Here is a 17,395-nt window from a genome sequence, read left to right as displayed (position 1 = left end):
GACGAGCTCAAACCAGCTGTCGAGATCATCTTTGAGATGTGTAATGAAATGGACAGTTTGGCGGTACCTATCTATATGTTCTTCTATGTATTAATACGTGAAGCAAAAACTTTGTATCCCTTTTTACGAAAATTGTGCGCACGGAGGAGTAAGTTAATATTTTTTTAAATTATGCATAAAAAATACATTAAGTCAATAAATAAAAATATTACACACACTACCATGTATTTGTCACACACACGCATGCATACTATTTGTTTACTGTCAAACTTTTCTTATTGCTTATAGTCTGTGGTCAAATTGAGAATAGATTAAATATTGTTTGTCTTTATTAATATTTGTCTAAAGTGTAGGTAGTCTTGGCGAAATGTAATTATAGAAGTTTAATAGTCTTTGACAATAGAATCAGTAGTGTACAAACTTATAATTTCAATTATAATCGAATTTCGATTACTGCGGGACCACTAATTATAGATAAATACCTAATAGACCCACCTGTGACCCATCAGCGAGTCTAGCTCTGATGGTGTACGTCCCGGTCGGCACCAGTTCATCCAAAGAATGCTGCAGTTGAGTAAGTCCTAGCCTAGTTCGAACCCGCGTCCACTGCGCCACGCGGGTACCTTCCCAGACACCACGAGGTCCTTCGATCCACGCCTCATCAATCTGCAAGATTTGTATGTAAACCGGTGGATTTTCGTGACCTTGTCAAAAAAATAACGACAAATTAAGGGCTTGAAGGCAAACCATGGTCACCATTCCAATGTCTCTTTATTGTATTCATTCCGTTTGGTTCTTCTTTGGCAATCGTAGGCTCGTCTGCCGGAATTTAAACGCGATCTAGTTTAAGTAAACCTCATTTTCGTCTTTTACGTTGTCGAGAATCACATAAAGAAATACACAAGCGACATACTATAAACGTAACAGTTGGGTTTGTATGCGAATGTTTCCACGCAAAAGGTCACTCACAGACGCACCCAAATTTTCTGAACGGGAAAATTGTTGATTGCACGTTGCGGTATTTGTGTCAAAAGAGGTCTCTTAACCTGCCTTGTATAGTATTTCAACTTTTTAATTTTTTTTTTTTAATATTGAATTATCGTCGGTCCTTAATAAGTATACCAAATTTCGAGTTAATCCGGCGTTTTGAAAGTGGTCAAAATCATGTTCAAAGATTCCGTTACAAACATACATACGTCTGAAGCTAATAAAAGCGTATTAAAAAGGGAACCGACTACATCAAAATTAAATGAGTATACGTCAATCGATTTCGACCAAGTCGATTAAATATGCGTTACCGAGAAGAACTGAATGCATATTGGTCATTAGATCTTGATAAAATTTAAATAGGTCTATATGAGAAGCATCAGTTCTTAAATAAGTTAATAAAAAATCATCAGATTTGGAGAAATCATCGGTTCACTTAGTTTTTTATTTTCTACCTATTCTTGTAACCTCGAGGGGTCATTCTAGATTCGCCGAACTACTAGGTGAGCTCACGGGGCTCAAACCTGACGACGTTGCTAACACGAACCCTAGCAAGAGCCGTGCTTCGCAGAATCTACCACCAGATCGGAAACGCGACCCACTGAGAAGATCCGGCGAGAAACTCAGTGGGCTGTGTCTGTGGGTTAATTTACTCGCCGAGCCCTTCGTCGCAAGCGACGAGTTCGACGAGAACGATGACCGGGGGATTCACTTAGAAAAACATATTATAATACTAAACATACAACACACATAACATATAATAATCAATAGAACTACTTCTTTTTTTAAGTCTGTTAAAAAAATTAAAATACTCGGTGTACTTGTATCGAAAGGTGTGACTATCATCATCATCATCATCAGCCCAAAGTCGTCCACTGCGGGTCATACGCCTCTCCCAATCCACAATTCAAATCTCGCAAATATGTAGTACATTTTTTTCTAATGAAACACATAGTTATAATATTAATAAAAAAAATAACCCACAAAATCGAATAATGGTAGGGTATATTGTAAGTGCATACGATGGCAATAACGAAATCTATCCCACGGTAGCCACAACCGAGATACAGGTACCAACCGGTGCAAACTACCACCAGTACCGTCTGGATGTGCGGATGAGGATAGCCCCTCCATCCAGTGGAGCGCTAACACTGACTCCGCCAGGATTTGAAGCCACGTCCTTCATCATTCTCCATCATCATCGGGCTGGCGAGGAACTAATTAAGAGCTTAGTAGACTTAGTAAACGTGAAAACGCTAAACCACTCCGCACAATAAACCACCGTTTATATTATCTCGGGCGCATACTGTCCGAAAATTGTGACCGGTCGCATACCAGAAAGTACTGCGCATGTATCTAGAGTAATAGTAGAGTTTTGTAAGTTGGTTGAATTTTGACGACTCGAAATTGATATTGTCGTCTAGTTTATTTCTTCCACGAAGTAGCCATGCTTTCCGGTTTCGAAGGAGGTACTACCATCATCATCCTCCTGTCCTCCCAGTCACCTGGGGTCGGCGCAACATTGTTTCTCCTACCATACTTCTCTATCACATACCATTTCTTCGCTCACTCCCCGCTTACACATATCGTCTTTCACATAATCCATTTATTTCTTCTTCGGTCTACCTCTTCCTCTAAAGCCTTCCACATTCATAATTAAAACTCTCTTTCCAACCTCATTAAAAGGCGGTACAACCGTTGTCTATTAAAACTGGTACTTCGAAATCCAGTCTCGGGGTGGGTTAGCGTTATGTTTCTTCAGTTCCGGAAGCTATTAACTTGACCGATAAAAATACTCGACCGATTTGGAGAAACGTGCCGGACAGGCAAAAAACGCGTAATGTGCGCGCGGGCTTAACCCAATGACCTTATGACAGTGGCGATTTTTAAACACGAGTGAATAACTGTTCGAAGTGCGCCCATCGCACTTGGTCGCTCGAGAATATAACAGTTTTATGAATCACTAGCGGCCCACTCCAGCTCCGCTCGGGTCAACAAACATTTCAATCATATTTGACGTTGTTTTATTTTTTAAATAAAAGAACACTTTTTGCGACATAACTATAATAGTTAGACATATGCTGTCACGACACTTTTTGTAAATAATAATGTGTTCTACAAAGTCGTAGTACATTATTTTATTCTATCATCAATAGTTTTCGCAGGGCACGCGATGTAAAGAATATTTTAGGTAATTTTTTTACACCTTGGGTTACATTATTGGAGTTTTAGTAAGGATCCCTAATTTTTTTCAAAAAAGATTATATCCAATGTCACTCGAGAATAGTGTAGCTTCCAAACAGTGAAAGACCTTTTCAAACCGGTTCAGTAGTTTCGCAGCCTATTTAATACAAACAAACAAACAAATCTTTCCTCTTTATAATATTAGTATAGAAGTATAGATTACAACAAAAATGTAAAGTTGATTTGTAATTTGTAACTGTACTTATTTATACTTGATTAAGGTCTGTATGTTTATGTGGTGTCGGTATAGAATAGCACCACTACATCTCTTGCCGTGGACTTGGATAGGGTGGGATTGAATGAGATCTAAGGGATGCACAGGAGATTGAGTATCAGCGTTCTCCGAGTATTACACTAGCGTTAAAAACAAACAAAAAAGACACGTTTAAATAGCAACAAATTAACTTTATCCTTATTTTTTGTCTTGTTGATACCGGTACAGGATATCAGAGCAATTTTTTTTATTGCATTGTCAAAACTTAATGTAAGTATGATGTTTTAAACTAAAACTGCTGCCCCACCCTTCAAAACGAAACGCATTACTGCTTCACGGCAGAAATATGCAGGGCGGTGGTGCGGACTCACTAAACGTCCTATCACCAGTGGCTAGTAGCTGTAGTCGATAAACCTATAAAATAGATATATATCTAATAACGGACCCGACAGAGGTTGTCCTGTGCATACACAAAAATCATTCAAGTCGATTCAGCTGCTTAGTTGCAGTATAGATAAATAATCTAGATACCGACTGCAGCGCCATTTGCCGGGCTGATTTGTGAGTCTAAACCATCTAGGTTGCCACCCAAACGCATATAAAAAAAATCTGTTGTCTGTAAAGTCGGTTTACTGACGATAGTTGAACGTGACAACGTCATACGAAAATACTGATGGAATAGTTTCATTTTTCAACTATCGCAATTATCGTTGCTATAAACAATTGACACCACATTCACCTTTTACTGAACTTCATACTTGACGAAAACATGCAAATGTATTATTGTATAGCAGCTGTCCACGCGGATGCATCGCTCACTCAAGTAGGAGAGAGACATAATATGTCGAACGCCGCCGAACGCGGAGGCCGATTGTGCCTCTTTGTCGCTCGTTGCGCGCTCTCGCTTGCACTTCAAGCCTTAAATGGAACGCCTCAGAGCGAGGTAACGCCGCATGAGTCATGTTTTGTCCTGCGTGCAGCCGGCTCCATCGAATTATAAGACGTTGTCACGATAAAAAATCATTAAAATCGCTCCAGCCGTTTAGGAGGAGTTCAGTGACAAACACACGCACGCACAGAAGAAATTATAAAGATTTGTGCAGACGCATCTCGTTTCGAATGTGTGTCAATGTTACACGCTTTTTGTTACAAGATTCCATTTGCGTGTCCAAGAACCGGTTTCAGCTTCCGCTGCACTCGGCGATATTGTCTCTTAGTTATTGCAATTTTAATTTGTAAAAGCGCTTCGTAATTGATAATTTAATCGTGTGCAACAAATGTGTGTACGTAGATAAATTATTTCACCTAATAAAGTACCGGGTTTGTTGGTATTATGTTTGAAATAATGTATTAGGATCGTGATTGAGCGAAGTTGAGTTCTTTATATTGTGTTAATCAGAACTTTTTTTTTATTGTATACCTATATAAATAGCCAGAGGATCTCATGTAGTCAAAGCGGACTATTAGTAACAGACCACTGAGTTTCTCGCCGGATCTTCTCAGTGGGTTGCGTTTCCGATCCGGTGGTAGATTCTGCGAAGCACCACTCTTGCTAGGGCCAGTGTTAGCATCACTCCGGTTTGAGCCCCGTGAGCTCACCTACTAGTTAAGGTTACGCTGAAATAGCCTCTCAAGGTAGGAAAAAAAACAGATTGTTAGAAACATAACCACATAATAAACTTGCCTCGGACCATTCGTTTATATCTCCGTTGAAGCCCACTTACGTTATCAGTGTTAGGAGTCAGATCAGTTTTGAATCCGAAAATCCTGAACTTCACGATGTCCCCGGGCCTGTATCTGGCTCGCTCTGCGTGTATCAGCAACACCCTTCCGCTGGATATCCTCAGTGTCACGTGACGTTCCCAGCTGCATTGCACTACGGGGTACCTGGAAAGAAGTTTGCTTGTAGCTTTGCACTCTGATGCTACTATGGCATCCCAACCTCCTCTCCCAGCTTGGGCCAAATTATTAGGTTTCTTTCTTGTTGTGATAAACAAGTGCTTGGTGCTTAGTTATACCAGCCAAGGTGCAGTAGTATGGTATTAATTAAAATAAAAAGTGTGTATAATAAAGATACTTACTTTATTTTAACGTTGAGTTCAGCTTTGGTGTTCAGTAATAAAGGTACAGAGAAGTCTAAACAGCCTCCGTCACCTGAAAGAAAGTTATTATAGCGCTAAGCTGTTGTAAGTCAAGTATTATAAACAAGCCCTAAACGATCGTCCCGATCCATTAACGGTGCTTTTAGGTACCTCAAGCACCGGTGATCGTCCTCGCCGAACCCGTCACTTGTGACGAAGGGCTCGACGAGTAAATTAACCCATAGACACAGCTCACTAAGTTTCTCGCCGGATCTTTTCAGTGGGTCGCGTTTCCAGTCCGGTGGTAGATTCTACGAAGCACTGTTCTTGCTAGGGCCAGTGTTAGCAACACTCCGGTTTGAGCCGCGTGAGCTCACCTACAAGTCAAGGAGAAGCCGAAATAGCCTCTCAAGGCTATCAGCATAGGTAGAAAAAAATAATGATAAATGTGGATATTTATTTCATATAATATATCTCTTCACGGCGTACAAGACGTATTTCGGGCGACGTCGGCTTTGCATTGCCCCATCGCCCTGTGAGTTAGTACTCATTTCTTAAGGTGGATGACGGCATTATTGCTGTGTAGATTACGGTAGCCATTTAACATCAAGTGAGCCACCAACTGTGCTAGCCATAGTTACAGTACACTCATTTGTCTATACTATCTATACTAATACTAATATTATAAAGTGGAAAGATTTGTTTGTTTGTATTGTATTGTATGAATAGGCTCCGAAACTACTGAACCGATTTGAAAAATTCTTTCACCGTTTGAAAGCTACACTATTCCGGAGTGACATAGGCTATAATCTTTTTCAAAAAATTAGGGATCCTTACTAAAATTCCAATAATGTAACCCAAGGTGTAAAAGAATACCTAAAATATTCTTTACACCGGGTGCCCTGCGAAAACGATTGATGGTAGAATAAAATAACGTACTACGACTTTGTAGAACACATTATTATTTACAAAAAGTGTCGCGACAGCATATATCTAACTATTATAGTTATTCCGCAATAAGTGTTCTTTTATTTAAAAAAATAAAACAACGTCAAATATCGTTGAAATTTTTGTTAAAGACCCGAGCGGAGCCGGAGCGGGCCGCTAGTCTATCTATAAAATAATAAGAATCTACCCTTCACAACTTCACCAGTACGAAATAATAATAACAATGATTCAGCGAACCGACGTACCTATTTAGCAAAATGTAGGAATAAGAAAAAGATAAAATGTTTGAATAAAAAAAATATGTTGCATCTACGTCTTGTGGCTATTTCTAGGCTTCTCTAGGTCATTGACGTCTCCTGCACGGGCGGTTTATAGGTGCAGAATGTGTAGTTTGTGTAACGGTATTCGTAAATGTATAATATTTACATTGATTCAGTATTAATACGTAATATTTATTAATTATACGTAATAATTAAATTCGCGTGACGATTAAATTTAATACGTTTTGTTTGTGTTAAATTATTTTTTTCCTACCTATGCTGATAGCCTTGAGAGGCTATTTCAGCTTCACCCAAACGGTTGTAGGTGAGCTCGCGGGGCTCAACCGGAGAGTTGCTAACACTGACCCCAGCAAGAGCAGTGCTTCGCAGAATCTACTCATTACGGATCCTCCTGATCCATTAACGGTGCTTTTAGGCACCACAAGCACCGATCACCGTTCTCGTCGAACCCGTCGCTTGCGACGAAGGGCTCCACGAGCGAACTAACCCATAGACACAGCCCACTGAGTTTCTCGCCGGATCTTCTCAGTGGGTCGCGTTTCCGATCCGGTGGTAGATTCTGCGAAGCACTGCTCTTGCTAGGGTCAGTGTAAGCAACTCTCCGGTTTGAGCCCCGCGAGCTCACCTACAAACGTTAGGGCGAAGCTGAAATAGCCTCTCAAGGCTATCACCATAGGTAGGGAGAAAAAAAAAAAAGCAGAATCTACCACCGGATCGGAAAAGCGAGCCACTGAGAAGATCCGGCGAGAAACTCAGTGGGCTGTGTCTATGGGTTTTATTTTTGTTTTGCATTAATCTATTTTTTTCGATTCTAGCGGGCCTTTATGGAAGTTTCTCAATTTAAAAAACGATTCCTGAACTACAGCGTGATGTTTTAAGGACTTGCACTTATATTTATACTAACTGTTACCTGCAGCTTCGTCTGATAAGAAAAGAAAGGGTCAGTGTAATTTAGTGCGGGAATGAGGTATTTTTTGGGAATGAATGGTAGTCTATGTTACATTCTTGACTTAATTCTATTTTAAAATCATGTTAAGCCTTATATAACCTTCATGTCAAAGCTAAAGAAGAACGCACAAAAACAAGCAAATACACTTTCACTATAATAATATTAGTATAAGTTATAAGTAAATAAGTAATAAGTATGGATGTCATTTGAAATACTAGTGATCTCGTTTGAGATAGATATCGATATTTGTATATTTAACGAAGATATAGTTCACCTGGCGGTAAATCCCTTGATGCTGTAGTGGTCTCGTCGTTTTCACCTCTAAGAGTCAGGAGCAGCGTCGCTGGGCCTTCAGGGTAGAACCTGGAGATGCAGGCTCTGTTCGTACCACCAGCCGTCAAGACTCCTGGCGCCAGGAATAAATGGTTTTTGTCCGTGCATGGGTATGTACTGAAATAATGTATAAACACAGACTCAGATATTAGACGAGCACTCTGATTAACAATTTTTTTTATGAAGGAAGGATCACTGTTGGACCGAAGGTCTTTTCTGTTTCACCAGGACAGATGGGCGAGCACTGGCCCAGCCAGGATGGGTGGGATTTGCTAACTGCTGCCCGAGCGCCGCCGAAGGAGACTTAGCAGCTGAAGGGTCGTCGTGGTCTAAAGGATAAAGACGTCCGGTGCATTCGTGTTGAGCGATGCATCAGTGTTCCAATCCCAGACGGGTACCAATTTTTCTAATGAAATACGTACTCACCAAATGTTCACGATTGACTTCCACGGTGAAGGAATAAGATCGTGTAATAAAAATGAAACCCGCAAAATTATAATTTGCGTAATTACTGGTGGTAGGACCTCTTGTGAGTCCGCGCGGGTAGGTACCACCACCCTGCCTATTTCTGCCGTGAAGCAGTAATGCGTTTCGGTTTGAAGGGTGGGGCAGCCCTTATAACTTTATACTTGAGACCTTAGAACTTATATCTCAAGGTGGGTGGCGTATTTACGTCGTAGATGTAAAAAAAGGGCAGCTGCTTCGTGAATACATCTAGTACCGGATCGGACTCGCGCACCGCTGACAAGATCCGGCTAGAAGCACAGCGGGCTGATGTATGGATTAGGAATTGACTATTAAGGTGATATATTCAGAATAAGTCAAAAGAAGAGCCGCTTAGAGAATTTACTAATTACTAACATAATCCGTATTATAATTACAATGATCGAAATTCGACCGTTATCACTGACGCCTCCAGATTTAGTTTAATTTTATGTATTCCTCTGGACCAATATCGGTTTGTCTTTCTGAATAAACAGTTTATTTACTTATTAGATTATATATTATTAGAAAAAACAAAAAAAACTATTTATTGTTTATTGATATTATAAACTAAAGTCATTGGCTAGTAAACATGGTATTATGGTAGACAGCGACTTAGCTCTGCCCCTGGAATTGCTGGCGTCCTTGAGCGATGGTAACCACTTAGCATGTAATTCACTGCAAGTTTTCCTTTTAGAATTTTCTTCACAGCCTCTGTCTATTTCAGTATTATTCACTTTAATTGGTTCGTGAAAGAGCTCCAAATCAAACAAAGGCTTTCGTCGATTGTGCAATTGCGAATCCTTTATATGGGAATATCATCCGTAATGAAAGCTCGTTGGAACGATTAATGGTTCAAGGAAGAGTAGACGGATCCATAAGGTGGACAGACTTAAGTCATCTACTGAGTGTTCCCTTACTGAACGTAAACGTACCGCCACAAATAGAGAGAGATGGAGAAGTCTCTCAAAAGCCGCAACCAAGCAATAAGGCATACATAACCACGGCCACTAAGCCAGGAGTGTACGACTGAGAAGAATTGGTTCGTACGTAATTAGTATGCGAGGCCATCGATGATGTTAATAATAAAAAAACATAATAATAATGAAATTACGAACTTACGTAACACACACCATAGTTTGTGTAAGAACAATTATGAAGAACAATCTTTAATTACAGTACAACGGAATAAATACATGTATTCAACCATTAAGTGCTTCCTAGTAATCATTGATGTTGTGTTCTCGTGGCACGGAGGCATGAAAAAAGCGGAGTAATAAACATAGGATCATAGGTTCTAACCAAGGCTGCGGTAGACTTCGATAGAGGGAAAATGCGGTGGTACTTTAGAGATTATCAGGGGTTGCTACAGTTGATAGACAAAATAAATATATTATACTCAACTAGACATAAGGTGAAAGATGCGTGATCAAACCGTGGGAGCTCATAGTAATCCTAGCCATCAAGAAGATATCCAGTATGTTCTCCTCTGATATTTCTCTTCACAAGTAGGTTAACTTACGGTCCAGCTAGTATTGAGTGGTTATTGGAGCCCGTCATCACAATGAGAAAATTGGCCCCCACCCTAATTTATGGGCTCGAAGTATCAATGAAACTGTACAACTTTGTTGTATTAGTTGATTTATTTGAAATGAGTTTCTCGTCGGATCTTTTCAGGGGGTCGCGATTCCTGTAGTAGATTCAGCGAAGCACTGCACTTGCTAGGGCTAGTGTTAGCAATTCTCTTGTGGGAAGGCTTAAACGACAAAGAGAAGATCTTCCACCGAGCAGGTGATATTTGCTCGGTTGTTCGGAACTTGTATTAATGCAAGCTTATCTTGCAAATGTCGTAAGCGAGATTCAGGCATCTGTTAAATATCTTGCGTTGAGAGTATGGCTACCCGCCACACTCTCAAGTTGAGCCCGTGAGCTCACCTACCTGTCTGCGCGTAGTTAGAATAGCCCCTTAGGCTACCGACGCGACGTTTGGGTTTGGGAGGGTTGGGAAAAAAGAGGACACGCTGCCCCGACCCCACATGTGGGACGCAGAAGTCGGTGACGACATCGGTCCAGTGATGATGAACGGAAATGGTTATATGTTGTTTTTTTTTTAAATCCTACCTAAGCTGATAGCCTTGAGAGGCTATTTCAGCGTAACCTTAACTAGTAAGTAAGCTCACGGGGCTCAAACCGGAGTGATGCTAACACTGACCCTAGCAAGAACAGTGCTTCGCAGAATCTACCACCGGATCGGAAACGCGACCCACTGAGCAGATCCGGCGAGAAACTCAGTGGGCTGTCTATGGGTTAATTCGCTCGTCGAGCCCTTCGTTGCAAGCGACGGGTTCGACGAGGACGGTGACCGGTGCTTGTGGTACCTAAAAGCACTGTTAATGGATCGTTACCCTCAGACAGAGCCCACTGAGTTTCTCGCCGGATCTTCTCAGTGGGTCGCGATTCCGATCCGGTGGTAGATTCTGCGAAGCACGGCTCTTGCTAGGGTTCGTGTTAGCAACGTCGTCAGGTTTGAGCCCCGTGAGCTCACTTACTAGTTAAGGTTCCGCTGAAGTAGCCTCTCAAGGCTATTAGCTTAGGTAGGAAAAAAATATGGATCGGGAGTGACGTGTTTTGGGCGACGTCGACTGCTTATCATTCGGTCTACAGGATCGGGTATGAGTGTTGGGAGTTGGTGCATATTTTAACTAGGGATATTTTGCTAAATTTTTATTACCGAGAGGGCTTACGACTTACCCGATGTTACGGGAACCATTGAAACCATCGACAAAGCTTATTTTAAAACATACTATCGAAGTTTTACCTGCGCTGGTACGAGCTCACGGTCCAACGATGTGAAGTGGTTACCTTAGCCCGTAACACCTTGAAACATGAGGCTTAAGTTTCAATTGTATAGTATAATGAGTATAGTGTCTCAGTCTTCGAACCGGAATTCATTACCGCGGCAGAAAAAGTTTATGGTATCCACCCGGGTGTACTCGCAATTCTTTTTTTTTTTTTTTTTTTATTGCCTTTGTAGGCAGACGGGCATACGGCCCACCTGATGGTGAGTGGTTACCGTCGCCCATGGACTTCAGCAATGCAAGGGGCAGAGCCAAGCCGCTGCCTACCGCTTAATACTCTCCACAAGCCTCGTTTGAAGAAGGACATGTCATAGCGCTCGGGAAACACCGTGGAGGGGAGCTCATTCCATAGCCGGATGGTACGTGGCAAAAAAGATCTCTGGAAACGCACTGTGGATGACCGCAGCGGCTCCAGGTAGTATGGATGAACTCTACTCCGGTGGCGGGCGGTGCGATGGTAAAAACGAGATGCTGGTATCATCTCGAACAATTCCTCAGAGCACTCCCCATGGAACATACGGTATAAAATACAGAGGGAACCGAAGTCCCTCCGCAGACCCAGAGGCTCCAAACGATCCGAGAGAATGGGATTATCGACAATCCGAACGGCCCTCCTCTGTATGGAGTCAAATGGAAGAAGCTGGTATTTGGGAGCCCCGGCCCAGAGATGGGAGCAGTACTCCATGCGAGGCCGGACTTGTGCTTTATAAAGCAAAAGTCTTTGTCCAGGCGTGAAGCACCGCTTCGCTCTGTTGAGGACTCCCAGCATTTTGGACGCCAACTTGGCTTTGCCTTCCAAATGACTCCGAAACTGGACATCGCTCGAAATGTCGACCCCAAGTATCCCGATACTCTCGGAAGGTTGCAGGGATACTCCTTGGAATTGCGGCGTCATGACAAAGGGGTCCTTCTTCGCAGTGAACGCGCAAACTTGTGTCTTTATCGGGTTGAATTGAACCAAGTTCAATTCACCCCATTCGGAGACTCGCCCCAGAGAGTTCTCCACTTCAGACACAAGTTTTGATCGTCTCTCTTGCACCGCGCTCCGAGAAAGACTCTGATGGCCGATATATCGCGCATCCCCGTGCTGTCATCCGCATAGCAATGCATGCCATCAATAGACAGCATGTCATTGATATACAGGATGAAAAGCGTGGGGGAGAGCACCGAACCCTGTGGAACGCCAGCGTTAATGGTCATGGTATCAGAACAGTCACCGTCTACAACGACCGTGATGCTCCGCCCATCCAAAAAGCTAGCGATCCACTTGCAGAGACCCTCTGGGATTCCGTAAGATGGTAGCTTCGATAGAAGTGCCCTATGCCAGACCCTGTCGAAGGCCTTCGCGATATCAAGGCTCACAGCAAGAGCCTCGCCCTTGCTCTCCAAGGCTTCAGCCCACCTGTGAGTAAGGTATACAAGAAGATCACCAGCTGAGCGACCGTGACGGAAACCGTACTGTCGGTCACTGATCAGCTGGCGATCCTCAAGATACTTCAGGAGTTGTGTATTTATTATTCGCTCCATCACCTTGGAAAGCAAGGAAGTTATCGCGATAGGCCTGTAGCTCGATGGGTCCGACCGGTCACCCTTCTTGGGGATAGGGTGGACGTGGGCGGTCTTCCATGAAGACGGAACCCTGTTAGTGCAATAAGAGAGGCGATACAAACGCGTTAGCGCAGGTGTCAGCTCAGGGGCGCACGTTTTCAAAACCACTGCGGGGATGCCGTGTGGCCCACTCGACTTATGGACGTCCAGGAGTCGGAGCTCCCGCCTGACTGCACACTGTGTGAAGCAGATATCCGGCAGGGAGCTATCACACCGGGGGATGTTCGGTGGTGTGGCACCCCCGTCGTCCATAGTCGAGTTCGAGGCGAAGAGTTTGACCAGAAGGTCAGCCTTCTCTTTCGCGCTGTGGGCCAGATTGTCATCGGACTTGCGCAGTGGTGGGAGACTTGACCTGCAAAAGTTTCCTTCTGCAGCTTTGGCGAGCGACCAAAAAGCACGGCTCCCGGAGGGATAGCTCTTCAATCGCTCGCCAACTCTAGCGACGTGCTCCGACTTTGCCTTGGCAATTACCTTCTTGTAGGACCTGGAAGCGGCGTTATATTTCCGCCTTTCCCCTGAGATGTTAGGATCAAGACGTCTCCTGGCATTATCCCATGCCACGTATGCGGACCGCTTGAGGTGTGCAGCATCCCTGCTGGCATTGTTATACCAGGGTCTGCTGCGACCCCCAACGGGCACTTTAGAGGAGGGAATAAACAATTCCATCCCCTGGAGCACCACGTCTTTAAGACGGTCCGCACAGACGTCAGGATCAGCAGAGGAAACAATTCATTTTTATACATTAATAAAAATACAGTAATTACACAAAGTATGATGATTTTATGCAGTTTAATTAGGGAGTAAGATGTTGATGCTCCTATTGGCATGGAGTAATCGATTGATCCGGAACAGATAAACTTCCAGCTGAGCTTCTAAGCTCGTCCACTCGCCATGGTGAAGCTTGAGTTTCTTATGCAAAAACTTCCGAAAATCAGCGTATTTTCGATAAAAATCCTGCTGTATTGTTTTTTGACGTGAGTGTTCACGTTGAAACATTTGATATTACGATATGAGCTCTTGTATCCGATTCACATAAACTGGGCCATTTGCCGGTCTACTTCAATATAAAATGACAGAAAAGTTATGTACTTAAATACCTTAAATTCTTATTTGTATTGTTCTCATACAATTCCGTCCGAACTGACGCAATGATAAACGAATAAAAAAAACACAGCTTTAACATATTTACGTTGGAATGTCTCATCTTATTGTGATTACGGTTTTTATCACTGAATTGAACATCACTAGCTAAATTAATAAATCAGAACACTCTCTGAGAAATTGTTAGCATAAATTGTTTTTCAATAATAAGTTACAATGATAAACAATTTTAAATTACGAGAAATTTTATTCACATTTAAAACAAATCAATTAGATTGGAAAAGTCAAATCAGAGTTAACGCTATTGACCTTTCTATATTTATTGTATCAAAAAACTTTCTTTTATCATTAATAAAGGGACGCAGAAATAAAAATAGCGACGTGCCAACGGGATGCGCGCGCGCAGACTAACCGCCTGCCTGACCGTATTGTGGAAAGGTCGCTCATCAAGTATTATGTATAAAAACAGATGTGAACAATTTTTTTGTTTGTAGTTTTATAATTTCTGAGAATCGAACATTGTCTTTTTGTGGTTGGGTGGATGTGGTTAGTTCGTTATGCTATTTTATAATCACCGATCGTTATTTTTTACACCTGACAACACTTCTGCTTCGCTATTTACAGAAAGTTATAATTTTATCAGTTCAAGCATTAAATGCGTTATTTAGAGAATAAATTACTTCACTTCACGTTAGAGCACAGGTTCCCAAACTGAATAGTCAGGAAAAGATGGGCAATTTTTTTTAATTGTTATGAAGGCATGAATATATTTGTTTAGTGATTAACAAAACTTCCCATTAAATTAAAGGAAATAATGAAAATAATCATACAAGCAATTTCATTCATCGCAAGATAAATGAGTACATACCTATATTTTTTTTCCTATTTTTGTTTTCTCCAGACCGCTTTAATGTCGAAAAATAATACTTCAAAAGGATGCGGTGAAATATTTTTTCACCGATAAAATTAACGTGACGGACGAAGTTTGAGAGTCAGTGATTTAAATAATTTAAGTTTTAATTTATAGTTTGATTTTTAAATTTAGATAATCTTCTTCGAGCAATAGACAATTAAAAGTGTTTTAATCATGTCTACACTAAAGTGAAAGCATTGACTTCTAAGTCGGTACATTAATGACAATTAATTGTGGAAATATTTTAATTGATCGAACGATAGTTTTAACAAAGTAATATTAATCGCCAATATAGTCCATAAACGACCCGAAACATTAAATTATGTTTTATAATTTCATGTATCTTAAGACCAGCGAAACTCAAACTTTTTTACGCAGCGATCCATTAGCATACTCTTTACAAATTCGCGACCCCTTATATACCTACATCCAAATTTTTTACTATAGTCGGATTTTTAATTAGACGAAGCCAGCTGACAGTAGCTAATGTCACTTCGTAAAATAATGTTGCTATATTTAAAGTAATAGTGATGCGTTCAGTTCTCGTTCAATCACATGAATGAACAATGAGTGTGAAGAGTTAATCATTTCAAACTATAAAAGAATATTATTTATATTTTACAATAAAATTGTATTAAAGTGCTCCAATATATGTTACTAGTAGTATTTTTTATTTTCATTACCTAGCTATAATTGTTATATTTTATACATCTATAGTTTCAACTACATAATGATGGATTGAAAATAGGACAGTCTTACAAGCTTCCTCGCAATGTTTTCCTTAATGTTTAAAACACTCTGTATTTAGTACAGGTAGATACTATAGGAACATAATATTTCGTCGAAAACTCGTTGGTATGTACAAAGCACGGCTAAAATTCGAATCCCGTACCCGATATCGGCAGTTCGGCACACTAACTATTCATTAGACAATCGAGGCAATTTCATTAATTCAGGAGTTTTTTCATGCATTCACTTTGTCACAACGCTATTTTTATTTCATCAAAAACTGACAACACAGTAAACGTCAGTTGACTTCGTTTAATAAAAAATCCGACTATAGTTGAGGTTAAGGTCGGTATAGGTACATTTATTAAATAACTAGATGACCTGGCAGACTTCACTCCTCACGTTCCCGCCAAAAAGTCTCTTATCCTTTTTTTTTTTTTAAGTGATTTTATGACCTGGTAACTGAGACCTTTAAGTCATGTCTTATTTTAATGTATAGGTATATTCATATTTTTATGAAAAATGACATTATGGAGTGAAATGAAATGAAGATGATTAATTTTAAATTAATGAATCAACTGGGATGAAATAAATGAGATGATATGAGATGAAATATAATCTCAGTAAAATGGTGGTCATTTGCTAAGATTTTTTCAGTGGACTTTTTGGAGGATCCCGAGAAGTTACGTCCAGCGGCTTTATTTCATTTTCCCACATTTGTGCACTTTCACAGATATTAAATAGTTAATAAACCACCATTATAACACATTTAAACCCGAAGAAACACTAAATAGATAAAATAAAACAAATCACACAACTTCACTCCTCGCGTTCCCGCCAAAAAGTCCTCTTATCCTTTAGGCCACAACAAACCATAGATAATACACATAAATTTAGTTACAACAAACGTTTTTCTAATTATTTCCATATATTTAATTCCATAATTTAACAGTCGTTGTAGAACTCTTATTACGAATTATTAAATTATTAAAGTAACAGTGAAATTTAATAACACGTTTATCGCAATCTCTAACGTCGAGCGCCGTGTGAACATCAAACATAGAAACGGACAGCGATTATTCAATAAAGAGTTTACGATAAATTAATTTTTACATCGTCTCGTATAATTCGACAATAAAATGGTGAAATTATTGTTTCGTAGTAATAATCGTTTTAAGGTTCCGTAAGTTAACCGTACTGAACTCTATTAGTAGTAGAATAATATAAAAAGTAGATATCGTGGGGTCGTCAAATACACGTCATTTCGAATTCTCCCGATCCACTAACGGTGCTTTTAGGTACCTCAAGCACCTGTCATCGTTCTCGTCAAACCCGTCGCTTACGACGAAGAGCTCGGGGAGTAAATTAACCCTCAGACACAGCCCGCTGAGTTTCTCGCCGGGTCTTCTCAGTGGGTCGCGTTTCCGAGCCGGTGGTAGATTCTGCGAAGCACTACTCTTGCTAGGATTAGTGTTAGCAACGACGTCAGGTTTGAGTCCTGTGAGTTCACCTACTAGTTAAGGTTACGCTAAAATTGTCTCTCAAGGCCATCAGATCATCAGATTAGGTAGGAAAAAAAATGTCGTCAAATAGCCAAAATTACCATTAATTGAAGCTACTGGCAGATAGGTAGGCTACAAAACAAAGTTGACTATTCTCCAATGAA

General features: G+C 40.9%; 1 protein-coding gene across 1 annotated transcript in view; it reads right to left on the bottom strand.

Annotated features, from left to right (window-relative positions):
• LOC114244630 (alpha-2-macroglobulin-like protein 1) overlaps nt 1-14,494 on the bottom strand; it is a 43,090-nt gene extending 28,596 nt beyond the window's left edge. The window contains exons 1-5 of the mRNA XM_089735204.1: nt 14,084-14,494; nt 7,979-8,154; nt 5,527-5,599; nt 5,170-5,332; nt 496-666 (exon numbers count right to left, since the gene is read on the bottom strand). Of these exons, the coding sequence (XP_089591330.1) occupies nt 496-666; nt 5,170-5,332; nt 5,527-5,599; nt 7,979-8,154; nt 14,084-14,190 (690 nt within the window). The 5' untranslated portion in view covers nt 14,191-14,494. The remainder of the gene's footprint in view (nt 1-495; nt 667-5,169; nt 5,333-5,526; nt 5,600-7,978; nt 8,155-14,083) is intronic.
• Between the last annotated feature and the right edge of the window lie 2,901 nt (nt 14,495-17,395).

Source organism: Bombyx mandarina, chromosome 19 (assembly GCF_030267445.1).
Source record: "Bombyx mandarina strain Sakado chromosome 19, ASM3026744v2".
Lineage (NCBI taxonomy): Eukaryota > Metazoa > Arthropoda > Insecta > Lepidoptera > Bombycidae > Bombyx > Bombyx mandarina.
This window is presented reverse-complemented; position numbering and strand designations above follow the sequence as displayed.